The following is a 26,663-nucleotide window of genomic DNA, read 5'->3' as shown; positions in this document are numbered from 1 at the left end:
CGGTTAATCAAGCAGCACAAGGAAAACAATGGACACTAAACCAGGGAAAGGAATAAGGCAATGACAGAAAGCTTAATCAAAGAAAATGGGTAGAAAGGACCTGCAGATGCTGGCATATACCAAAGATCGACACAAAGTGCTGGAGTAACTCAGATGATCAGGCAGCATCTCTGGAGAAAAATGATGGGTGACGTTTTGGGTCGGGACCCTTCTTCAAACTGAAAGTAGAGGGGAGGAGGGAGAACTAGTGTTTTGAGCCGGGGCCCTTCTTAACACTCCGTCCCTACTACTTTCAGTCTGAAGGCCCCCGACCCGAAACGTCACCCATCCGTTTTCTTCAGAGATGCTGCCTGGCCTGCTGAGTTACTCCAGCACTTTGTGTTTGTCGTCAGAGAAATTGGATCTAGTTTTAAAAAGATTTTCCATTCAGAGATTGAAAGAGAGAGATAGAGTCTTACAAGGCTGGAACTCCAGAATGTACGACCGAGGTGGCTGAGGTATTGCCTGTCAAGGATGGAGCGTACCCAAGGCCGCACAGAAGCCTGGGGAAAATGGAGGAGGTTACAAAGGGGAACAAGGGTAATTCCATTAAGAGAGAGAATGCATGGGATGCAAAAGTGGCATTGACACATGCATGAGGAGGCAAATAGCTTCTAGTCAAATATTCTTCCATTCATTTGATGACACTTCATGTACCAACGTTACATATTTGGACCACCAAAAATCTTGCACTCACCAACTAATTCCGCACGATAAGAATAATCAGAATACGTAATTCAGCTAAACAGCTGGCCTTAAAAAGAAACCACTGCATGAAATTAAGTGGCTCAGTTGGATGGATATTTGCTTTTCTTATCTCAGGCGCTTCTGTTGAAAATCAGCATGGCTGCACATCTACAGAGAACTGCAGGGTAAAACTTACATTGTCAGTTTCAGCATGGTATTGCACAAGGAATTCTGACACTACCGATCTGTGAACTTAGCAGTTGATGTTTGTGCCCCTTATGTGACTTTTAAACACTGAACGGGGTGGGAGATTGCAACCTTCACGTGGTCCACCCTGTTTCAGCAAATGCAATCAACCTGGCGTACACAAACAGAAGATCAAACAGAACAAGTTGTCTTACAACTTTAGGCTGTGCACGCCATACGCAAGAAGAAGAAACATAGAACGGTACAGTACAGGAACAGGCCCTTAGGCTATGCTGAACGTGATGCCAAGTTAACCTAATCCGCTCTGCCTCCATGAGAATCCATATCCCTCCATTCACTGCATATACATGTGGTCATGTAAAAGCCACTAAAACATCACTGTTGTACCTGCTTGCACCACCACACCTGGCAGCACATTCCTGGCACCTATCACTCTATGTAAAGCACCTGGCCCTCACATCTCCTTTACACTTTGGTTCTCTCACTTTCAGGTGATGCCCCTGGGGGAAAGGTTCTGACTGTCTACCCTGTCAATGCCTCTCAACAATCCAAGTTTGTACAACTCTCTTTATAGCAAATACCCTCTAATCCAGGCAGCATTCTGGCATATCTCCTCTGCACCCTGCTCAAAGTATCTTCATCTGTCCTGCAATGGGGTGAACAGAACTCCAAAAGTGGCTCAACCAAAGTTTTATAAAGCTGCAACATGACATCCTCAGTCTTATACTCCAAGCCTCGACTGATAAAGGCAAGCATACTATACACTGTCTTTACCACTATGTCTACTTCTCTCGCCACTTTCAGTGAGCTACAGTCTTTGATTCAGTGATCCTTCTGTACATGAATGCTGTTAAAGGTCTTGCCATGAACTTTATGCTTTCCCCTTACATTCACCCTCCCACAGTGCAATACCTCACAATTCCTCAGGTTATACTCCTTCCATCATCTCTCCAGCCATGTCTGTAGCTGATTTATATCCTGCTGTATACGTTGACAACCTTCCTCACTGTCCACAAGATGACCAATGTTAGTGCTGCTTGCAAAATTATTAACCAACTCATCCACATTGATGCCCAAGTTGGGCCCAGCACAGATCCCTGCAGAACACTACTGGTCGCAGACCACCAGTCAGAATAACACTCCCCCACTATAACCCTCTGGCTTCTACAGGCAAGCCAGTTCTGCATCCAAACTATCATGTCACTGTGAATCCCATGCATCTTAATCTTCTGCATCAGTTTACCATGATGGATTGTTATCTAATGCGTTAATAAAATCCATGCAGCCAACATCACTGCCCTCATCAATCACCTTGTTCACCTACTCCGAAAAGGTAATCAAGTTACTAAGACATGACATGCCATGAACAAAGCCATGCTGACTATCCCAAATTAGACTATTTTCTTCCAAATTAGAGCAAATCCTGTCCCAAAGAATTCTCTCCCACATCTTCACTACCACTGACATGATGCTCACTGGCCTATAATTTCCTGGATTATCTCCACGTCTCTTCTTCAGAGGAATAACTTTGATTCTCCAGTCCTCTGGGACATTGCCTGTAGGGGGACAGGATGCAAAGATCTTTGACAAGGCCCCTGCAATCTCCTCTCTTGCCTCTCTCAATAACGTGGGATCGATCCCACCAGGCACTGGGGATCTAACCATCTAATGCTTTTCAAGACCCAATAGCACTTCCTCCATGATTTAACAATGCTGACACGCAATGTAGTTAAAATGCCAGAAAAATCATGCTGTGAAATTTCTGGGGCATTGTGTGCAATTGGACACCTATTAAGCTAAGTACTTCAGATTTTTCAACTGCTATAAAATAAGACTAGTTCGCAAATAATAATTCACAAATTGTTGTTTTTTAGGCACGTGCTTCAGCATATCATTCTGGAGCGTCACCCAAGACCCAGTTGTGTTCCTGAATTGTGTAAAACTAGTCTGCTTGCCCACGAAGAATATTACTACCACAATATTCTGTTGTGCTGCAGCAAGCAAGAATTCGTTGTCCTAAATGGGACACATGACAATAAACTCTCTTGACTTGACTTGACATCAAGTACAAATATTCCAAACTCAACTCTATTTACACAAAGGAATATGCCTACAATTTGCATCCTGCTAAAGGCATTTGACCAGCCTTTGTCTTAAGCTTCATATCTTTACTGTTACCATGAATGTTGTAAGGTTGTATGTGGTGAAAAAAGAAATAAAACTGCATAATATTGCAAACATGTACATAATGAATCTACCTTTCTATTTGAAACACTGCTCCAGAACCAGAACACTTGCAATGGTTGTAGGAGCCTGGTTTATCTCACTGACTTGGCTCAATTTTGACTTATGGTGGCACAGCATTGCAAAGAGAGGTATCGGGACTGTTACACACAATAAGCGTGATACTGAATTATGCCTCATCATCACCTGGTTCAAAATTCTTATAATAGTTCTGAACTTGTATGTCCTATCCATAATAATGCTATGGTATTACACAAATATTGACAAGGTTGTAAAAAAGCATTATCAGTAATGAGACAATATAAATGGTCATAAATATTCTTAAGATTAATTTAAGCAATCGTTGGACAAAAATGAACATAAACAGAACCAGCAAGGTGAAAATCGCATCAAGAAATCCTAAATAGTGAAAACAAGGATACATTTTCTGAAAGCAAGTTGAATTGTTCTAACTTAAAAGAAATTAAAACACATTATCCTTTTCCTGTCCATAATATCCTAATTGAAAGTAACCAATGTGCCTTCCATAAATCAGAATCTATGGAACAAACTTCAACTGATGTTTAAAATGATTTGTTTCTTCTCAATATGTTACAAAATCACAATAAGGGACCATAACACAAATCAAATTATATTACAATCTCAAAGGAAAATCCTACCCAATATTGTGCGGGAAGGAACTGCAAATTCTGGTTTAAATCGAAGATAGACAGCATCTCTGGAGAGAAGGAATGGGTGACGTTTCGGGTCAAGACCCTTCTTCATCCAATATTGTCTGATGTCAAAGCAAAACCAAAGTGCTTACCTTTGAGCACTCCAAACAATACTCAAATAAAATCAATAATAAAATAGAGGTGATTCCATAGGATGAAAAATGTGAAATATTGATGATGATGATGATATTTTATTGTTACTTGTACCTAGCAAGATGCAGTGAAATTATTTGTGTCTGCATACAAAGTACACAAAAGAGTTGGTCCGTAGGTGCTGACAAAGTTGCAAACAGTATTTATCCCTTCTTCGGCCCTGAGAATATCAAACACTTTAACTCCCCTTCCCATTCCCACACTGACCTTTCTGTCCTGGGCCTCCTCCATTGCCAGAGTGAGGCCCAGCGCAAATTGGAGGAACAGCACCTCATATTTCGCTTAGGCTGCTTACATCCCAGCAGTATGAACGTTGACTTCTCTAACTTCAAGTAACCCATGCTTTCCCTCTCCGCTTGCCAGTTCTCTGACTATTCAGACTGTCCTCATTTACATATTATGTCTGTTTGCTTTGTTGTCACCTTTTCCCAGCTAGCAATGATCTATTTGACATTTTCGGTGATCTCCATCCCCTTTGTCCCGTTTTTACACATTACACCTCTTTACCTCTGCATCTCACTCTCCCCTGATTCGGATGAAGAAGGGTCTCAACGTGAAACATCACCTTCTATCCAGAGATTCTGCCTGTCCCGCTGTTACCCCAGCATTTTGTGTCTATCTTAGAAGATAGAAGGTTAAAACCAGCATCTGCAGTTCCTCCTACAATTGTTTTTAATTCATTCTCTGCATGCACATGTCTTAACATGCACATGTCTTGATCTGTCTTAACAGGGAACTGGTGCCTGCCAAATTACAACACAATGATACGTTAGGCCCCAAAACCTTCATAATTGTAGGTTTTCTTGGAGAACAAATATTAACTATACTTTCATTAAAAATATTTTATTATTTTATACATCAATGTCAGCAAAACTAAAGAGCTGCCATCGACATCAGGAAACTGGGTGTACACAGCCCAGTCTTGAGTCTATATCAATGGTGCTGAAGTGGAGATGATCAAATGCTTCAGGTTTCTGGGTGTAAATATCACTAGCAATTTGTGCTGGTCCAATCACATTGTTGCTACAGACAAGAAAGCACACCAACACTTCTAAGTCCCCAGCAGGTTAAGGGAATTTAGCAGGTCTCCAATGACTCTTACCAATTTCTACAGATGCACCACAGAAAGTTTCCTAACTGGAGACATCATAACTTTGTGTGGCAACTATTCTGCCCATGACCTCAAGAGATTACAGAGTTATGAACGCAGCCTAGTCCATCACAAAAACCAGCAAACCTCCCAGCATTTCTTGCAAACTCGAGCAAACAGCGAACATAAACAAGGACCACTTACACTCCGGCCTTTTTTTCTTATCCTCTCTCTGGACAGGCTGAAGATACATAATCTTGAAAGCATATATCACCAGGTTCAGGTACAGCTTCTTTCCTGTTGTTATTGGACAATTTAATTGGTTTTCATGTGCTGGGGATGAATTCCTGGTCTTCCAATCTACTTTATTGAGGCCCTTGCATTTTTTAAAAACCTATATTTTCTCTGTAGTTGTAATGTTGTATTCTGACCTCTATTTCTTTTTTCTTTTGCACTATTTGATGTACTCATGAATGGCATAATTTGTCTGGGTTGCATGCAGAACAAGGTTTTAACTATACCTCTGTACACGTGACAACAATAAACCAATATTAATGGATAAATTATATATATTACATGTTTACTTTTGTCAGAAATTTGCTGAATTAGTAAAAACAATTGAGACATAAGGAACTATAGATGGTGTAGAGGGGCACGGTGACGTCGTTGACCTGCGCCGGCGGAGTGTTGAGGGGCACGGTGATGTCATTGAGCAGCGCCGGCAGTGTGTAGAGGGGCACGGTGACGTCGTTGAGCAGCGCCTGCATGCTGTTGAGGGGCACGGTGACGTCGTTGAGCATCGCCGGCAGTGCTGTTGAGGGGCACGGTGACGTCGTTGAGCATCGCCGGCGGAGTGTAGAGGGGCACGGTGACGTCGTTGAGCAGCGCCAGCGCCGGCAGTGTGTTGAGGGGCACGGTGACGTCGTTGAGCAGCGCCGGCAGTGTGTTGAGGGGCACGGTGACGTCGTTGAGCAGCGCCGGCAGTGTGTAGAGGGGCACGGTGACGTCGTTGAGCAGCGCCGGCGGGGTGTAGAGGGGCACGGTGACGTCGTTGAGCAGCGCCGGCCGTGTGTAGAGGGGCACGGTGACGTCGTTGAGCAGCGCCTTGAGCAGGCAGGAGCGGCGGTGGAGGACAGAATGGAGCGGGCCGGCATTGACCCGCCCGCCCTGCAGTTTGCCCCCTTCGCCAGCGCCTTGGACGCGGGCTTCTGGCACGAACTGACCCGGAGGAAGCTGAACGACTACAGGCTGGACGAGAGTCCCCGGAACATCAAGGCGTATTACTATAATGGTACCGTGGCGGGCACCGCGACACTTTTACAGACGCCTCTGTATTGAGGTTTTATTCTCTGGTTTAAAACACCATCCAGCAAAATTAAACGAGCAAGAATTAAACTGTATTTTCTTATTCGAAAGGTGATCAATCTGGACTGCCAACTCGACTAACTTTGGAGTTCAGTGCGTTTGATGTGTGAGTAATAATACTTTACTAAGGGGTTTTCACTTTGATCGCTGGGCAGCTTCTTGGATGTAAACAAGAGAGTCGGTAGATCTTAATTATATGGTCTGTAGCTGTTTAGGTATCTGTAAATCCCTATGTCAGTACCTTGGTGTTGTCTTCCATTCACAGACTACTATTTGGTTGCAAAAATACACCAGTGTGTTTTGTTGTCATTGTTAATTAAACTGCCTGGAAGTAATTTGTTGTTGTTTCCAAACTGATGTCACTTGCAGTGAAACATCACTGTTAGTGCCACAGCATCAGACTGATGTTCAGTCCAAGGTTTACAACTGTACAATCTAAGTTCGTCTTCCTTGCCCCTTGGCTATGAATACCCTGTGGAAAGTGGGGGTAGAGATGATGGTTAGGAAGGGAAAGACATTATTATAAAGTCTTAAGTGATAGGAGAAGAATTAGGCATCAATTCTACTCCACCTGATCTATCTCTCCCTCCTAACCCCATTCTCCTCCCTTATCCCCATAATCCCTGACACCTCTACTAATCAAGAATCTATCTATCTCTGCCTTAAAAATATCCACTGACTTGGCCTCTACAGCCTTCTGTGGTATAAAATTCCACAGATTCACCACCCTCTGACTAAAGAAATGTCTCCTCATCTCCTTCCTAAAAGAATGTCCTTTAATTCTGATGCTGTGACCTCTAATCCTAGGCTCTCCCACTAGTGGAAACATCCCCTCCACATCCACTCTATCCATACCTTTCAATATTCTGTATGTTTCAATGAGGTCCCCTTTCTTTTAAACTCCAGCGAGTACAGGCCCTGTGCTGACAAACGCTCATCATAGGTTAACCTACTCATTCATAGGATCGTTCTTGTAAACCTCCTCTGGACCCTCTCCAGAGCCAGCACATCCTTCCTTGAATATGGTGTCCAAAATTGCTCACAATATTACAAATGCAGCCATATCACCGACTTAGAACCTCAGCATTACATCCCTGTTTTTATATACAAGTCCTTTTGAAATAAATGCTAGCATTGAGGTTGCTTTCTTTACTAACGATCCGACTTGCTGATTAACATTTTGGGAATCCTGCACCTGCACCTCCGATTTCTGCATTCTCTCCTGCGTTGATAGTCTACCCCTTTATTCCTACTACCAAAATGCATGACTCCACACTTTGCTACACTGTATTCCATCTGCCACTTCTGGAATTATCAAAGATAATCGATAATCATCGAAGAGATACTGATAAATTTAAAAAATAGGAAATATTATTTTATATTAATAAAGAAATAGTATTCTATTGATCCAAATTCTGTGCTAAAAATATTAAATTTCCAGAAAAGTGTTTTTTGGACATTTTTTCTTTAAACCAGCGGAATACCACTGTGTTTTGTAATGACAATTGGTTGATAAAGCAATAGCTTATGAAATGTATAATATTATTACTATAGAAAAGTAAATTAGTTAAAAGTATACATTTTTAAAATGATCATTTGTGGTGAGATAACCAGCATAGGATATTGATCAAGAAAATTAGCTTTTATAACGAACTGTGTCGTGAAGTAAGTTCTACTTTGTTAAGAATAGACATCCACTGCCACTGACATGCAATGCCAGCAATATAACATGGAGTTTATTATGACAGGCTGTCTAATTCAGCTATTTTAAGATTTAAAAGATAAATTATAATTCTACCAGCCCATGCAAACATAACTGCACCTGTTTTCATTACCACTGATTATAAGTTGCTGATACATCACTAGTTAGAGGCTTGAAATGCACATGCAAATAAAATGGCAACTTTAGAAAAAAACATCTGCATGTGTAGTTATTTGTTTCAGCCCCCATCACACCTGATTCCCCTGCACAATAAAACAGGAAAGAAGTAGATATTTCTGTTTGACATACAGTAGATCTAAGCACAAGCAGCATATGGCTGCCTTTTTTTTGTTGCACAATTTGTATAATTGTTTTTAATCTTCAATTTGAGAACTGAATGTTCTAATTCTGTCGTGGATTGCACAATTCTCTCCTATGCTGTCGCTTGTAGAATATATGGAAGTGAAAATAATACAAATACCTTGAGTATACTAGTCCTCGGTGCTGGATCCATGTTCTGGAATCCCCCCCCCCAAATTGCACTGTTTGAGTACCTTCATAAAGTCATACAGCTCAGAAACAGGCCTTTTGGCCCAACTTGCCCACGCCGACCAAGAAGCCTCATCTACACTAGTCCCACCAGTATATGTTTGACCCATATTCCTCCAAACATTTCCTATCCATGTACCTGTCCAAATGTCTTTTAAATGTTGTTATAGTACCTGCCCCAAGTACCTCCCCAGGCTGCTTGTTCCACATACCCACCACTCTCTGTATGAGAAAACGGCCCCTCATGTTCCTATTAAATCTTTCCCATCTCATCTTAAACCTATGTCTCTGCATTCACCCATTCTATTCCTCTCGTGATCGTAAACACTTCTATCAGGTCCTGAGCTCCAAAAAATTGTTGTAGCCTGCTCAACATCTCACTATAGCTCATCCCCTCAAGGTCTGGCAGCATCCTCGTAAATATTCTCTGCCCCCTTTCCAGACATTTTTCCTATGGTAGGGAATCCAAAACTGAATATAATACTCCCTACCAAATGCAGCCCCACCAACGTCCTGTATAACTGTAACATAACAGTAGAACAATAGACAATAGGTGCAGGAGTAGGCCATTCGGCCCTTCGAGCCAGCATCGCCATTCATTGTGATCATGGCTGATCATCCCCAATCAGTACCTCGTTCCTGCCTTCTCCCCATATCCCCGACTGCGCTATCTTTAAGAGCTCTATCGCTCTCTTGAAAGCATCCAGAGAATTGGCCTCTACTGCCTTCTGAGGCAGAGAATTCCACACTCTCTGGCTGAAAAACTTTCACAACTCTCTGGGTGAAAAAGTTTTTCCTCATCTCTGTTCTAAATGGCCTACCCCTTATTCTTAAACTGTGACCCCTGGTTCTGGACTCTCCCAACATCGGGAACATGTTTCCTGCCTTTAGCGTGTTCAATCCCTTAATAATCTTATATGTTTCAATAAGATTCCCTCGCCTAAATTCCAGAGGATACAAGCCTAGTTGCTCCATTCTATCAATATATGACAGTCCCGCCATCCCGGGAATTAACCTCGTGAACCTATGCTGCATTCCTGTCATAAAAAACGTATTGTCTCTTGTCAACAGCTGTCATAGTTTAAGAAAGTATTCCATAAAAGGAGATCAGAAGGGCAAAAGGGAGACGGGAGATAGCTCTGGCAGATAGCATTAAGGATAATGCCAGAGATTCTTAAGCACATAACCAGAGAGAGAGAGTGGGACCCCTCAGGAATCAAAGCAGTCAACTGTGTGGAGCCACAGCAGATGGGCAAGGTCCTCAACAAGTATTTCTCCTCTGTTTTTACTGTGGAAAAACACAGGAGGATGGGGGATCTTGAGGTCATCATTGGTAGTGTCTTGAGAGCATCAGTATTGCAGTTGCAGAGGTGCTGACGGTCCTAATGCATATAAAGATAGACAAATCTCCTGGGTCTAATCAGATGTATCTGAAGACACTGGGCAGCTAGAGAAGAAATTGCAGGAGCCCTCGTGGAGATTTACGAGTCACAGAGTGATACAGTGTGGAAACAGGCCCTTCGGCACATCTATCCCACAACGGCCAACATGTCCCAGCTACTCTAGTCCCACCTGCCAGCATTTGTTCCATATCCCTCCAAACCTGTCCTATCCATGTGCCTGTCTAATTGCTTCTTAAAGGTTGGGATAGTTCCTGACTCAAGGTGAAATAACTGAATGGATAGAAAATTGGCTTCATGGAAGGAAGCAGATGGCGATATTGGAAGGTTGCCTTTCGGACTGGGGGCATGTGACTGGTGGTGTGTCTTAGGATTCGGTGCTGGGCCCTTCTCTGTTTGTCATCTATATCAATGATTTGGATGAGAACAACATGGCATGCTTAACAAATTTGCAAATGATGCAAAACTGTGTGGTATAGAAACATAGAAAATAGGTGCAGGAGTAGGCCATTCGGCCATTCGAGCCTGCACTGCCATTCAATATGATCATGGCTGATCTTGTAGGTAGTGGATGGTTTTGATGGTTGTGAATAATTCAGCAAGATCTTGATCAGTTGGCCAGGTGGGATGAGGAATGGCTGATGGAATTTAATACAGAGAAATGTGAAGTGCAACATTTTGGGAGCACTGACATGGGCAGATCCTGCACAGTGAATGGTAGGGAGTGTTGTAGAGCAGAAGGATCTTGGCGTGCAGGTACATAGTAACATCTCAACTAGATTGGATGATCAGAAAGGCTTTTGGCACATTGGCCTTCATCAGTCAGACCATTGAGTATGGAAGTTGGGAGGTCGTGTTGCAATTGTACAAGACGTTGGTGAGGCTGCATTTAGAGTATTGTGTTCAGTTTAGGGCACCATGTTAAAGGAAAGATGTTGTCAAGCTGGAAAAGGTGCAGATAAGATTTACGAGGATGTTGCCAGGGCTCGAGGGCCTGAGCTATAGAGGGAGGTTGAACAGGCTAGGACTATAATCCTTGGTGAGCAGGATGATGAGGTGTGATCTTATAGAGGTGTACAAAATCATAAGAGGGGTAGATGCACATAGTCTCTTCCCAGAGTTGGGGAATCGAGAACCAGAGGACATAGATTTAAGATGAAGGCGAACATTTGGCCAGGTATGTGGATAGGACCGGTTTAGAGGAATATGGACCAAATGCCAGCAGGTGGAACCAGCGTAAATGGGACATGTTGGCCAGTGTAGGCAAGTTGGGCCGAATGGCCTGTTTCCATGCTGTAAGACTCTATGACTGTGTTGCTCACCACTAGCTTCTTGGAGGTAATCCAGGGTAGGTCCTATGTGATATCTAGATCTTGATTGTTTTAAAAACATCATTGTAGTTTGATGCTTCTATGGGGGTTAGCAAAAAGAGCGGTTAGTTACTATCCTTTTCACGATTATTCTTCATAAGTGTGGCATCTATCAAAGTTGGGCATTAAATTGTTGCATTAAATCAATACTTAAATCAGCCCCCATTTCTAAGCTTTCCCTTTTTACTTCTCTGAAATGAATAACGAGTTTTGCAAATTATAATATTTACCTTGTGTTCTGCTGTTGATGTTGCTGCGGTTATCAAAAAATGTACCCGAGAGAAGAAACAGATGAGGCGTTTCATCACCAGGACTGTTAAAGCAATTTTATCAAACCTGAAGTAACTGCAGCTGAGAACTGAACTCTATTTATATATTACTAACCTCCCATTTATTAATTTCTCTCCCTCAAAGATGTTGCCTCTTCTGTACAATGTTAGATGTCTTACAATTGGCCATACAGCTTTGGTAAATCTTTACTATGGGTGTCACTGAGCTGTTTTAGTAAAGTCGGAAGGGTGTGGTTGCGGATAGGATTGCTTCACAGTTTCAGCTGATATTGTTCCCATCTGCAGACTTGCACCCGCAGCAGCCTGTGACCAATACTCACATGTGTGCTCCTTGCATGATGTTGCCTTTCTGTCCGAGCGAAGCCATGATCATACACCCAACTCTGTGCTTATCCCGCATGTGGAGGGTGGGGCAGCAGTAGAGTTGTTGCCTTACAGTACCAGTGCCCCGGGTTCGATCCCGACCACGGTTGCTGTCTGTACGGAGTTTGTACGTTCTCCCTGTGACCATGTGTGTTTTCTCCGAGATCTTTGGTTTACTCCCACATTCCAAAGACGTACAGTGTTGTAGGTTAATTGGCTTGGTATAAATGTAAATTGTCCCTAGTGTGTGTAGGATAGTGTTAATGTGCAGGGATCGCAGGTCGGCGCGGACTCGGTGGGCCGAAGGGCCTGTTTCCGTATCTGTACCTCTAAACTAATTCCACATACAAAATTTGGTTTTGTCCAGGAGACACACCTAAGGGAAAAATCCTACCTAACTTGTCATCCAATTCATTTGTGCACACAATAAAAGTATATGCGGTGAACAATCACTTGTAGTGCAGTTTAACCATTTGCTGTTGAAGTTTGCATTATTATCTGCACAAATGTATTACCTTTATATGACGAAGGTGGTTTGATCCTCTGTGGGTTTCATAGGTCTAATTAAAGTACAGTTAAGTGCAGACCTATAGTACATGGTTGGAATTGTTGCATTATGTCTGTCACTTTGCATGACAATATTTTGTATGTTCACGTAGGAATGCTGTGACTTCACCACGATGTTGCCCTATATTTGGGACTCTGTACAACACCAATACTCTACAGTCATTTAAATCCACTGATAAGAAGGCCTTACTGGACCAAGTGGGAAATGAGGTATGTTGCAAAAAGGATGGATGCTTTATTCACGGAAGAAACAAGGCTTTTTATACAATGCTGATTTTAAATATATATTGGTTTATATATTGTGGGTTGAGGAAAGTAAATAAAATAATTGTCTTTCATCATCTCAAGATTCCCCAAAAGATTTTAAAACCAATGAAGTAATTTTGTCAAGGTCCATAAACACACAAAATACAGTAGCCAATTTGAATTCAGCAAGCACTGAGGAAATTCAATGTAATATTCAGCGAATCATTTGATTGCTGGTTGATGTGTAATTATTGCCCATCTTACCAGGGTTAATATTGTTTAAGACAGAACTGCAGATGCTGGAAAAATCGAGGGTAGACAAAAATGCTGGAGAAACTCAGAGGGTGAGGCAGCATCTATGGAGAGAAGGAATAGGGGACGTTTCGGGTTGAGATCCTTCTTTCGGCCTGAAGAAGGGTCTCGACCTGAAACGTCACATATTCTTTCGCTCCATTGATGCTGCCTCACCCGCTGAGTTTCTCCAGCATATATCCAGTGTTAATATTGCTTCTCTTTTTGGTTTGGTGTCACACGGAAGTTAATTTCCTGAGGAGTAAAGGCGATGTAAGGGTACACTTAGGAGAGGAAAAAAAATGGACATGAGATAACTTTGGCAGATAAGTATCAGAGAAACCAAAGCTATTCTACTTTTAGTTTTAGTTTAGATATAGTGTGGAAACAGGCCCTTCAGCCCACCGAGTCCACACCGAACAGCGATCCTACACATTAACACTTCCCTACACACACTAGGGAGAATTTACACTTATACCAAGCCAATTAACCTACAAACCTGTGTGTCTTTGGAGTGTGGGGGGAAAGTGAAGATCTCAGAGAAAAATCACACGTTCATGGGGAGAACGTACAAACTCCGTACAGACAGCACCTGTTGTCAGGATGGATACCGGGTCTCCGGCGCTGGCAACTCTACCGCTGCGCCACCATGCCACCCTTCTTCTCTTATTCCATGAGAATGGCCTAATTAGTGGCAGTCAGCTTGGCTTTCTTCATATGACTGGGTTTTTTGGGGAGGCAACGAAGATGATTGATCAGGATAGGGCAGTGGGGGTTGTCTACTTGAATTTTAGTAAGGCATGACCTGCCGCAAACAAAGCCAAGCTGACCCCAATCAACCCATTCTCTTCATTTGAATCTTATCCTGAAGACTCCTCTCGAATAGCTTCCCTACCACTGAAATGAGGCTCACCGCCTCCTAGTCTCCTGCATTATCTCCACTTCCCTTCTTGAACAACGGAACAGCATTGGCTGCTCTCCAGTCCTCTTGCCTCCGATTGTGGCTCGAGAAAGTGCAAAGATCCTCATCAATGTCCCTGTTTGATCTCCTCTCTTGCCTCTCTCTATAGAGATGGTAAAACATTAGGAACTGAGGGCAAGATTTTGGTTGGTATGTGGAATGAGCTACCAGGAATAGTGGTAGAAGCAAGACAAGGCAAGGCAATGTTTAAAAGACATTTGGACTTGAATATCATAGAAACAAGTTTAGAGCAATGTGGGCAAAATGAGAGGCAGGAGTCAACTTTGTCAGCATTCAGGGGCTGAAGGGAGACACAAGAAAGTGCAGGTGAGCAAAACACAAAGTGTTGGAGGAACTCAGCAGGTCAGGCAGCATGTGTAGGGGGAATGGACAGACAAAGTTTTGGGTTGGGACTCTTCTTCATACTGATGGAGTAGAGGGTAGAGAGCTGGAAAGGAGGAGTGGGGTGGGGCAAAGCCTGACACGGATAGGTGGATGTATCTGAGGTGATGCAGATGGTGGATGCTGCAGTTTGATTGGCAAATGGATGGACTAAGGCTAAGAGTTTAAAAGGAGATACCAGAGGTGGGCTGAAGAGCCTGTTTCTATGCAGTAGAACTATTTGACTTTCAGGAACTTTATAATATCCATTTGAGAAAGCAGACATCTTCAGGATAGACACAACTGTTGCAGAAACTCAGCGGGTGAGGCAGCATCTATGGAGCGAAGGGACAGGTATGCACATCAGTCAACCCAAAACATCACCTATTCCTTCGCTCCATAGATGCTGAGTTTCTCCAGCATTTTTGTTTACCTTTGATTTTTCCAACATCTATAGTTCTTTCTTAGACATAGAAAATAGGTGCAGGAGTAGGCCATTCGGCCCTTCGAGCCTGAACATCTTGAGGATGTCCCTGACAGGCTATCCCTCCCTCAGTATTGCACTGAACACTCTGTCCAAAATTGCATGCTCTGGCGATTGGTGTAGGATTTGATTCTGCAATCTCGGGTGCAACCACATGAGCCACAGTTGACTGATTAATTGAAAGTGCTTAATTGTCTTTACACTGGGTTAAATGGATATAGATTAACTGATCCATATAAACCATTTTTCAATAAATTCATTTAGCAAAGAGTCTGAGGTGGATCAATATGAATTGCTGACAGTGATTTGTTCACTGAAATGTGGTTATATGTTGGATAAACAATGAGTTCCTATATGATTAGAATCCTTTCCTATTCAAGTTCCTGTCCACATCTTTTTTAAATGCTGTCATAGAACCTGCCTTACTACTTTCTCTGGCAGAATTTGTTTTGGTAATGTGGAATTGCAAACATTTGTACTTAATTTAACACAAAGCAATTGGCAATATTGAATTTTCTCCTAGTCTTTACATTTCCTAAACATTGTCGTTGAGTTGCTCTACACATATAGCCTTTGAACTTGCCTCATCAAAATATTACCCTTGCATCTACTTTCATGTCATCACCAAACTTGGATCCCTTACATTCTGGCCCCTCCTGCAAATCGATGTTTTATATACAGGTGGTTCTGTGAAAAAGCTCCAATAATTCCCAATGCGACTAATCAGAAATCCCAATGATTCAGCATGTATGCGCAGGTGATATTTCTTGCATTCCCATGAAACTTGTTAGGCACCGATGCCCAGGCACCTTTCAAACTTATATAGTTTGCTGGAAGATCTTTTTTACAGTGCGGTCCAACAAATTGTTAAACACACAAGTGAATATGAAGTTTGGGTATTAATCTGAATTTCAAAACTTCACAAGTGATGGGAGCAGAATTAGGCCCATCAAGTGTACTCTGCAATTCAATCATGGCTGATCTATCTTCCCCTCTCAACCCCGTTCTCCTTTTTTCCTGTGGCTATCAAACTACAACTCCTCCCCCTTCTGTCGTGGGGTAGACTGACTCCCCTCCCAGACACTCCCCCTCTCCAATCCTTTCCACTCATCACTTTAATTTCATGTGCCTTGTGTTTTATGTATGTTTTGGCAGATCAATTTTCTTTGTGGCATAAATAAAGTTCTATCGTATCGTATTTTCCTGCCTTCTCCCCACAACCCCCTGACAATTTCACCCAATGGGCCGTAAAATCTGTAAAAATCTAACAAAATATCTAGTGTGCCAGGTTAACTGTAAAAAATCAAATGTAGCACGAGTTATGTGTTCTTGGTCTGGGAAAGATTAAGTTATTCTGTCTATCATGTATTAACAAGCCTTCAGTTCATCTTAACAGTTTCCCAAGGCTCTGCGTCCTTATCTTGTGCGTAGGCTTTTATGTAATACCTCGTACAATATCTGGAAATCCAAATACACCAAATCTCTATCAACTCTGCTTGTTACAGTGCCCTCCATATTGTTTGGGACAAAGACCCACCGTTTATTTATTTATTTCATTTATTTATCTGCCACCGTACTCCACAATTTGAGATTTGTAATAGAAAAAAAATCACGTAGTTAAAGTGCACATTGTCAGATTTTAATAAAGGCCATTTTTATACATTTTGGTTTCACCATGTAAAAATTACAGCAGTGTTTATACATAGTCTCCCCATTTCAGGGCCCCATAATATTTGGACACAGTAATGTCATGTAAATTAAAGTAGTCATGTTTAGTATTTTGTTGCATATCCTTTGCATGCAATGACTGCTTGAAGTCTGCGATTCACGGACATCACCAGTTGCTGGGTGTGTTTTCTAATGATGCTCTTCCAGGCCTGTATTGCAGCCATGTTTAGCTTATGCTTGTTTTGAGGGCTAGTTCCCTTCAGTTTTCTCTTCAGCATATAAAAGGCTTGCTCAATTGGGTTCAGATTGGGTGATTGACTTGGCCACTCAAGAATTGACAATTTTTAGCTTTGAAAAACTCCTTTGTTGCTTTAGCGATATGTTTGGGATCATTATCTTGCTGTAGAATGAACCGCTGGCCAATGAGTTTTGAGGCATTTGTTTGAACTTGAACAGATAGGATACTTCAGAATTAATTATGCTACTACCATCAGCAGTTGTATCATCAATGAAGATAAGTGAGCCAGTATCTACAGCAGCCATACATGCCCAGACCATAACACCCCCACCACCGTGTTTCACAGATGAGGTGGTCTGCTTTGGATCTTGGGCAGTTCCTTCTCTCCTCCATACTTTGCTCTTGCCATTGTTCTGATATGTTAATCTTCGTCTCATCTGCCCACGAGACCTTTTTCTAGAACTGTGTTTGCTCTTTTAAGTACTTCTTTGCAAACTGTAACCTGGCCATCCTATTTTTGCAGCTAACCAGTGGTTTGCATCTTGCAGTGTAGCCTCTGTATTTTTGTTCATGAAGACTTCTGCAGACAGTGGTCATTGACAAATCTTTATGAGCGCTATCCAGCTCTATCTTGAAAGTATCCAGAGAATCGGCCTCCACCGCCCTCTGAGGCAGAGAATTCCACAGACTCGCAACTCTCTGTGTGAAAAAGTGTTTCCTCATCTCCATTCTAAATGGCTTGCCCCATATTCTTAAACAGTGGCCCCTGGTTCTGGACTCCCCCAACATCGGGAACATGTTTCCTGCCTCTAGCGTGTCCAAACCCTTTAATAATCTTATGTTTCAATAAGATCCCCTCGCATCCTTCTAAACTCCAGGGTATACAAGCCCAGCTGCTCCATTCTCTCAGCATAAGACAGTCCCGCCATCCCGGGAATTAACCTTGCAAACCTACTCCCTCAATAGCAATCATGTCCTTCCTCAAATTAGGGGACCAAATCTGCACACAATACTCCAGGTGTGGTCTCGCTATGGCTCTGTATAACTGCAAAGTACAATCTGCAAATTTTCTAATGTTACTTTAAATCCCTTCATCTAAATCATTGATGTATATTGTAAATAGCTGCAGTCCCAGCACCGAGCCTTGCGGTACCCCACTAGTCACTGCCTGCCATTCTGAAAGGGACCCATTAATCCCTACTCTTTGTTTCTTGTCTGCCAACCAATTTTCTATCCATGTCAGCACTCAACCCCCAATACTATGTGCTCTAATTTTGCCCACTAATCTCCTATGTGTGACCTTATCAAATGCTTTCTGAAAGTCCAGGTACACTACATCCACTGGCTCTCCCTTGTCCATTTTCCTTGTTACATCATCAAAAAATTCCAGAAGATTAGTCAAGCATGATTTCCCCTTCGTAAATCCATGCTGAGTCGGACCGATCCTGTTACTGCTATCCAAATGTGCCGCTATTTCATCCTTTATAATTGACTCCAGCATCTTCCCCACCACCGATGTCAGGCTAACTGGTCTATAATTCCCTGTTTTCTCTCTCCGCCTTTTGTAAAAAGTGGGATAACATTAGCTACCCTCCAATCCACAGGAACTGATCCTGAATCTGTAGAACATTGGAAAATTATCACCAATGCGTCCACGATTTCTAGAGCCACTTCCTTAAGTATCCTGGGATGCAGACCATCAGGCCCTGGGGATTCATCAGCCTTCAGTCCCATCAGTCTACCCAACACCCAATGTGGATTTCCTTCAGTTCCCTCCGTCACCCCAGATTCTCTGGCCACTAGTACATCAGGAAGATTGTTTGTGTCCTCCTTCGTGAAGACGGATCCAAAGTACCTGTTCAACTCATCTGTCATTTCCTTGATCCCCATAATAAATTCACCATGGAGCAGAGAGAAGGAACTGTCCAAGATATAAAGCATACCACCTCATCTGTGAAACACGGTGGTGGGGGTGTTATGGCCTGGGCATGTCTGGCTGCTGAAGGTACTGGCTCACTTATCTTCATTGATGATACAACTGCTGATGGTAGTAGCGTAATGAATTCTGAAGTATATGGACACATCCTATCTGCTCAAGTTCAAACAAATGCCTTAAAACTCATTGGCCGGCGGTTCATTCCACAGCAAGATAATGATCCCAAACATACTGCTAAATAAAAATAAAAACACAACATTAAAGAATTTAACAATAAACATAGAAACATCCCCCCCACAATGGTTCCCACTGTGAAGGATGGCACAAAGTCCAGTCCTCTTCCTCTTGTTAACCCATGGTTGGGCCTATTGAGGCCTCCGCAGTCGCCACTACGGCAGCCCGATGTTTCAGGCCCTCTCGCCGGATGATGGAGCTCCGGAATCGGAAGAACACTCTCAGCGGCTTGGAGTGTCTGGAACGGCCGCTTCCTCCCTGGAGTCCACGGCTCCCGAAGTTCACAGGCCGCGCTGGTCGGAGCTCTAAACACTGGCGATCTCGGCGAAAGATCCCAGGCTCCACGATGTTTAAAGTCAGCGCCGCCGCGGCTGAACACTCTGCAACCACAGCTCCGTGATGTTGTGGTCGGCGGTCTCAGCACACCGGAGCTTACCACACGGTGACCCGGGTAAGGCATCGCCTGCTCCGTGATGGTGTTTCAGTGCTGTGCCACCGCCGAAGCTGAGGTTCTGGCCGGTCCCAGCAGGAAACGCCACTCCAGTCCCATTGGTAGGACACGAGGAAGGGGCGAAGATGCGTCTCGGAGGAAAGCCGCATCTCCGACCAGGTAGGGACTGAGATAAACAGTTTCCCCCTTTCACCACCCCACCCCCCCTCCCCCCCACACATAAAAAGACTAGACCTCCAAAACAAAAACTTTAACACACTAAAAATAATAAAAAAGGGTGAAGGGACGAACAGCTGCAGCAGGCAGGGCAGCCATACTCAACGGCACCCCCACTCGACTATGTGATATACTATGTAGATATACTCCCAGAACTCAGTGAGTTGTAAAACTTTAAACAATCTGCCGTCTCACCAGACATTAACTTTGGCGATTTGTCTATAATTATTCCCATTAGATTTCCTGCCTTCTGACGGGGATTAATACAAGTTCTTCCTTATTATTTGAAAATACCCCATTAGTTATCTTTCAAATATTAGTAGTGTCCTCCACCATGCCGACTCATGTTAAGTATTAGCTTATGTTAGCTGTCTTTTCCTTGCATGCCATTAGCAATTCCCCAGTCTCAATGTAGAGGAGTGTTCATTGACCCTTTTCCTCTTTATATATCTTGCTGTTATTTTAGATTACTTGCCATTGGACTCTCATCATCAATCTTTTCTCTCAGCAACTTTATAGTCCTCCAATGTTCGCTCCCGAAAAATTCCCAGTCAGCTGGCTTTTAAACACTTTGTAGTTTTTAGTGTGTTACAACAGATGATTTGTCTTTCTTATTGTGGCGTTGCTTGATAATGGAGTAGATTTCAACTGAGCCTAATGAATAGCTGTTTAATTATCTGATAGTGCTTATCTACTAAACTTTCCTTTGGCCTGTTTTTGCAGTCAACCTCTAGAAAACTCTTCCTTCATGTATTTAAATCAAAGGCATTGGTTTTGGACCTAAGATGTTTGTCCTCAAATTGTATCATGAATTCTAACATTGCACCCTGCAGGATTTTTTTTTAATCTCTTTACATGTAGCCAAATATAAAATAGACTCTTCTTGGAAAACACTGTTGCTCTAAGAAATAATCCCTGATGTATTCTGTCGCATTATTTCCATTTTGATTTGCCCAATCAATATGCAGATCTAAGTGTGTAGGAAGGAACTGCAGATGCTGGTCTACAACAAAGATAGTCACAAAATGCTGGAGTAACTCAGCGGGTCAGGCAGCATCTCTGGAGAAAAGGAATAGGTGACGTTTGGAGTCGAGACGCTTCTTCAGACTGAGAGTCTGTGAGAGGGAAATTAGAGTTATGAAAAGGTACAGAACAAATCAGAGCCAGCACCGATGACCAAGGAAAGATGGAGCCCACAATGGTCCATTGTTGGCTATACAAGAGGTTTCTAACATTTACTTCAAGAGGGCTGCAATACAAAAACTGAGATGTGATGCTGAGGCTTTATAAGGCACTGGTCAGACCACATTTGGAGTATTGTGAGCAGTTTTGGGCCCCACATCTGAGGAACGACGTGCTGGCATTGGAGAGGGTCCAGAGGAGGTTTATGAGAATGATCCCAGGAATGATTGGATGATATGGTGAGCATTTGAAGGCACTGGGCCTGTACTCGCTAGAGTTTGGAAGGATGAGGGGATCCTCATTGGAACTTACTGAATAGTGAAAGGCCTGGATAGAGTGAATGTGGAGAAGGTGTTTCCGCTAGTGGGAGAGTCTAAGACCAGAGGTCATAGCCTCAGAATAAAAGGACATACCTTTAGAAAGGAGTTGAGAGAATAACGTTTTTTAGTCAGAGGGTGGTAAATCTGTGGAATTCATTGCTACAGATGGCTGTGGAGGTGAGGTCAATGGATATTTGTAAGGCGGAGATCGACAGATTCTTGATTGGTAAGAATGTGCCGGGGGGGGGGGGGGGGGGAGGTTATGGGACAAAGATAGGAGAATGGGGCTGAGAGGGAAAGATTAATCAGTCATGATTGAATGGTGGAGAAGACTTAATGGGCCGACTGGCCTAATTCTGCTCCTATAAACTTATGGATACGAACAGTGAAACAGGATGACTAGGGTGGGGGAGAGTCACACATGATAATTACACTTGACTTCTTGCATGCCTTCACTATTTATGTTTTGTCCTACTTGGGCAACACAATGGGGGAGATAGAGATTATTGTGTAAGAAGGAACTGATTTAAACCAAAGATAGACACACAATTCTGGAGAAACTCGGCAGGACAGGCAGCATCTCTGGAGAGAAGGAATGGGTGACATCTTGGGTTGAGACCCTTCTTCAAACCCTGAAGAAGGTTTTCAACCTGAAACGTCGCCCATCCCTTCTCTCCAGAGATACTGCCTGTCCTGCTGAGTTACTTCAGCATTTTGTATCTATCTGTCTTATCATTGTCTCCTTTGCCTCCGTTATTTCTTCTTACCACACAAACTGTTTCAATGCCACTATTCATTATCCCTAAATCATTACTGACCACTGCAAAGGTACTTTCCCTGATTAAGAGCACTACTCAAGCTTCTTTTCCTGTTTGTCTATTCTTTTGGAATATCGAATAACTTGGAATATCGTGCTCTCATTCCTGAATTCCCTGCAATCACTTTGGTGTAAATGAAACTCATTTATTCTATTTGTGCAGTCAACTCATCTGTCTTCCCAGAAATATTCTGTACATTCAGATAAAGAGCTTTCAGCATTGACCTTTCACAATTATTACTTTGGTTCTAATTTTGCCGAATATTTCCGGCTCCTTCCTGTCACACTTTGATTTTTAGTGACTCCATTCACTATCCCGTGACACTACTTCCTCATTTCTTTATGATTTATTGAACTTCCCGTTACCCTGCCTGTAATTCAAGTAATGCTGAGGCAATGGTCCCTTCCAGCAAAATGGCTCTTTCCCCAATGGTACTAGTGCCCATGAATTGGAATCCTTTCTTCTTCTTTGAGTTGCACATATATTTTGGACTTGGATGGAGCTTTAATGTCAAAGAGGGTCTTCAACCTGAAATGTTAAAGGGCCTGTCCCACTGTCACGACCTAATTCACAATCTTTTTAACTCGTGGACATTTTTCATCAGGCTAGAAAAACGGCGCGACCTACTTCATGCCACGAGTACCTACGACTGGCATCACGTCCTCGTGACGACCTCACTGCGAGTATGAGTCAAGGGCAAACTCGGCAGAGGTCGTGAAGGAGGGACAGGCCCTTAACTCTGTATTATCTTTCCACTGATGCTGAGTGTTGCTAGCGTTTCTGTTTTAAGACAAAACATTTCATTTTGCTGCTCATACATGCGGTTATGTTCAGATTCTGAAAGCTCATCCAAATGGAACTATTCTTAGTCAGGCATGATCTATTTAAAAAAAAAAATCTATTTTCATGTCAAATGTAATTATTTCTCCTGTAGATTTGGGAAGCTATAAAATCTGGCAGAGCAATTGAGGATCCTTCACTGTTGAGCAGTTTTCTTCTCTTGACTTATGCCGTAAGTATCTTTTTTTTAAAGCATTGTTTTTCAGAATCTTTTGTCCTGTAAAACAAGATAACCAGAAAAATAGGATAACCAGAATTAACTTTTAAGCCTTGTTATCATTACAATATTTTATTATATTGATCAGATCCTATTATTGCCATTCTGAATATTGTCCTTTAAGTGTTAATACTGTTAATTTTATAATGCATTTGACGATAGATACCCCCTGTGTACGGCCATTATGGAAACATGTTTCTATGGAATTTGTAAATCACGAACCAGAAATGCTTTTTATTTCCTATCAGGCTTGAATTTCCAACTCTTTAAAATCTTTCTACATGTTACATCCACATGAATTCCTCTTCATAGGCTCCAAAGCCACACTCAGCAAAATCAATAACCCCACTCTCACCATCGACGGCACCACTGTCTCCCCATCTCCCCAGGCCCGCAACCTTGGCGTGATCTTTGATTCCACCCTCTCCCTTGAGCCTCACATCCGCCATGTCATTAAAACCTCCTTCTTTCATCTCCTCAACATCGCCAAACTCAGACCCTCTCTCACACTTCCCGCTGCTGAAAGACTCATCCATGCCTTCATCTCCTCCCGACTGGACTATTGCAACTCACTTCTCCTTGGCATCAGCTCCACCTACATCAACTGACTCCAACTGGTCCAGAACGCAGCCACCCGACTCATCACCCACACCAAATCCTGGCATCACATCAGTCCAGTCCTCAAACAACTTCACTGGCTTCCCATCTCCCACCGGATCACCTACAAAATCCTGATCCTCACCTACAAAGCCCTCCACCATCTGGCCCCCCATATCTCACTGACCTCCGCTCCCCCTACCAACCCTCACGGTCCCTCAGATCCACATCAGCCGGTCTCCTCTCCATCCACAAGTCCAACCTCCGCAGTTTTGGGGACAGAGCCTTCTCCGGGGCAGCTCCCAGGCTCTGGAACTCCCTCCCCCAACTGATCCGCAATTCCGTGTCCCTCACCATCTTCCAGTCCCGCCTCAAGACCCATCTCTTCACCTCTGCCTATCCTTAGCCCCACGTCCCCCTCCCTTTTCATCTGTGCATTAATTGCCTCATATTGTGTTTTGTATTGAATTCTGTCTTTACTTTGTGTACTAGTCATGTCTCTACTATTTATTTCATTCCCCTTACATGTTTTTCCTCTACCTGCTAATTTTTTGTAAGGTGTCCTTGAGACTCTTGAAAGGCGCCCATAAATAAAATGTATTATTATTATTATTATTATTATTATTATTATTACATAGAAAGATAGAAACATAGACAATAAGTGCAGGAGGAGGCCTTTCGGCCCTTTGAGCCAGCACCGCCATTCATTGTGATCATGGCTGATCATCCCCAATCAATAACCCGTGCTTGCCTTCTCCCCATATCCCTTCATTCCACTAGCCCCTAGAGCTCTATCTAACTCTCTTAAATCCATCCAGAGATTTGGCCTCCACTGCCCTCCACTCCACAAATTCACCACTCTCTGGGTGAAAAAGTTTTTTCTCACCTCAGTCTTAAATTATCTCCCCTTTATTCTAAGACTATGGCTGGCCCCTGGTTCTGGACTCGCCCAACATTGGGAACATTTTTCCTGCATCTAGCTTGTCCAGTCCTTTTATAATTTTATATGTTTCTATAAGATACCCCCTCATCCTTCTAAACTCCAGTGAATACAAGCCTAGTCTTTTCAATCTTTCCTCATATGACAGTCCCGCCATCCCAGGGATCAATCTCGTGAACCTACGCTGCACTGCCTCAATCACAAGGATGTCCTTCCTCAAATTAGGAGACCAAAACTATACACAATACTCCAGATGTGGTCTTACCAGAGCCCTATACAACTGCAGAAGAACCTCTTTACTCCTATACTGAAATCCTCTTGTTATGAAGGCCAACATTCCATTAGCTTTCTTCACTGCCAATGACTGATCAAATATGTCCTCGGTAAAAATCGTTTGTATTTTTCTAATGAAAACTAATTCTATTTCATTCAAACTATATTTTGCAGGATTTAAAGAAGTACCATTTCTACTACTGGTTTGCATTTCCTGCTTTGTGCTTCCCAGAACCGATAGTCATGGTGCAGCCACCAGTCAGCCTAGCAGACAAGTTCTCTACAAGTCAGGTATTAGCAAATGGATCATTTCCTCCAGGACTTTTGTAAAATTCCCAGGGACGAAAATTAATCTTTCTTTGAACTTGCACAATGCAATTCCTCTTGTTACTTTTACTCCTTCGTCTGCATGGACAAGGTGGACCCAAAGGTCTGATTCCATCCTGGCCATCGTATAACTCTATGACTATGACTCTAGCTTTATTATCTTCATCCATGAGCTTTAATATTTTAAGAATTGGCTGTGATTTTTCCCAAACATCTCCATGTATCCCGTTCACCATTTTTTAGGTGGAAAATGATGTACATCACAATTACCTACAATGAAATCAATTTAACTGTTGAGAAAATCCGTTGATCCCTTATAATGTATGATTTTGTAACATGGCCATCTATTATTGTGACATTTGTAGTATAGCAATCTATTTTGTTACTTTGCAGCATAGCGACCTATTTTTGTGACTAACTTGGATCTTGAGATACAAAGCCACATATCCCAGTGGTATAAAGGGATTTTGGGGTGGAGGGTTGATTCAATTTGCAGAGGAGATAATGTAACTGATTGTAATATTGGAATTGCATTGATAACATGTAGTGTTAGTCACTCACCGAATGACTGTCAAAAATCCATCTCTGTCTAGTTTATTATGTGTACTTGGTCATCAAACTGGTTATCTAAATTTTCTTACCATTAATAGGTGTTAATAATAAAACTGGCTAACATTCACTTTGTAACGTTTACCATGCTATCAAATGCCAATTTTTTTAAAAGGGCCAATTTCTCTAAATTTCAAATACTTACCTCCTTTTCAAATTGTTTTAGTATCCACCTCACTATGCACATGTGAATAATCCGGCTCAAAAAACCTCCAATTTGCTCTATAGTCAGAATCCTTTCCTTAGTTCCCTAATTGTCCCCCTAGTTGTCCACCAGTGAAATTAATAGTCTCAACTTTGTGGTTGGCAGTTCACTTTGCTAACAATTGCCAACAGAATTTTCATGCACCATTGACCCAGGACCTGCTCCACATCAGATTGGAAAAAAATATTCCCTGCCTCAGAGATTATATGAAGCAAGGGTGCTTTGACTTCTGTGTTTATGTCACATTTAATTTGGAGCAGAAGAGTGGGGCTAAACTTCTTGCTGGTACTTCTGTGCCATTATTAATCTAAGATCTAAGTTAAACTTTCACAATTGCTCTTACTAAGGTCTCTTATTTTGCATGCATGTTCTCCCTACTTGGCCAATCCCATTCTTTTTCCAGTCATCATCTCTTCTCTCTCTCTTTCCTCCTTTCTCTAGTTTTTTTCAAACCATTATGTCCTCTCCAATCCTGGGAAGCTAGGACCAA

General features: G+C 42.5%; 1 protein-coding gene across 1 annotated transcript in view; it reads left to right on the top strand.

The window, feature by feature from the left end:
* Positions 1-6,224: 6,224 nt before the first annotated feature.
* atg7 (ATG7 autophagy related 7 homolog (S. cerevisiae)) overlaps positions 6,225-26,663 on the top strand; it is a 204,506-nt gene continuing 184,067 nt past the window's right edge. Inside the window, exons 1-5 of the mRNA XM_055648235.1 lie at positions 6,225-6,424; positions 6,550-6,604; positions 12,832-12,949; positions 23,100-23,177; positions 25,207-25,323. Of these exons, the coding sequence (XP_055504210.1) occupies positions 6,271-6,424; positions 6,550-6,604; positions 12,832-12,949; positions 23,100-23,177; positions 25,207-25,323 (522 nt within the window). The 5' untranslated portion in view covers positions 6,225-6,270. The remainder of the gene's footprint in view (positions 6,425-6,549; positions 6,605-12,831; positions 12,950-23,099; positions 23,178-25,206; positions 25,324-26,663) is intronic.

Source organism: Leucoraja erinacea, chromosome 16 (assembly GCF_028641065.1).
Source record: "Leucoraja erinacea ecotype New England chromosome 16, Leri_hhj_1, whole genome shotgun sequence".
In the NCBI taxonomy this organism is placed as follows: domain Eukaryota; kingdom Metazoa; phylum Chordata; class Chondrichthyes; order Rajiformes; family Rajidae; genus Leucoraja; species Leucoraja erinaceus.
This window is presented reverse-complemented; position numbering and strand designations above follow the sequence as displayed.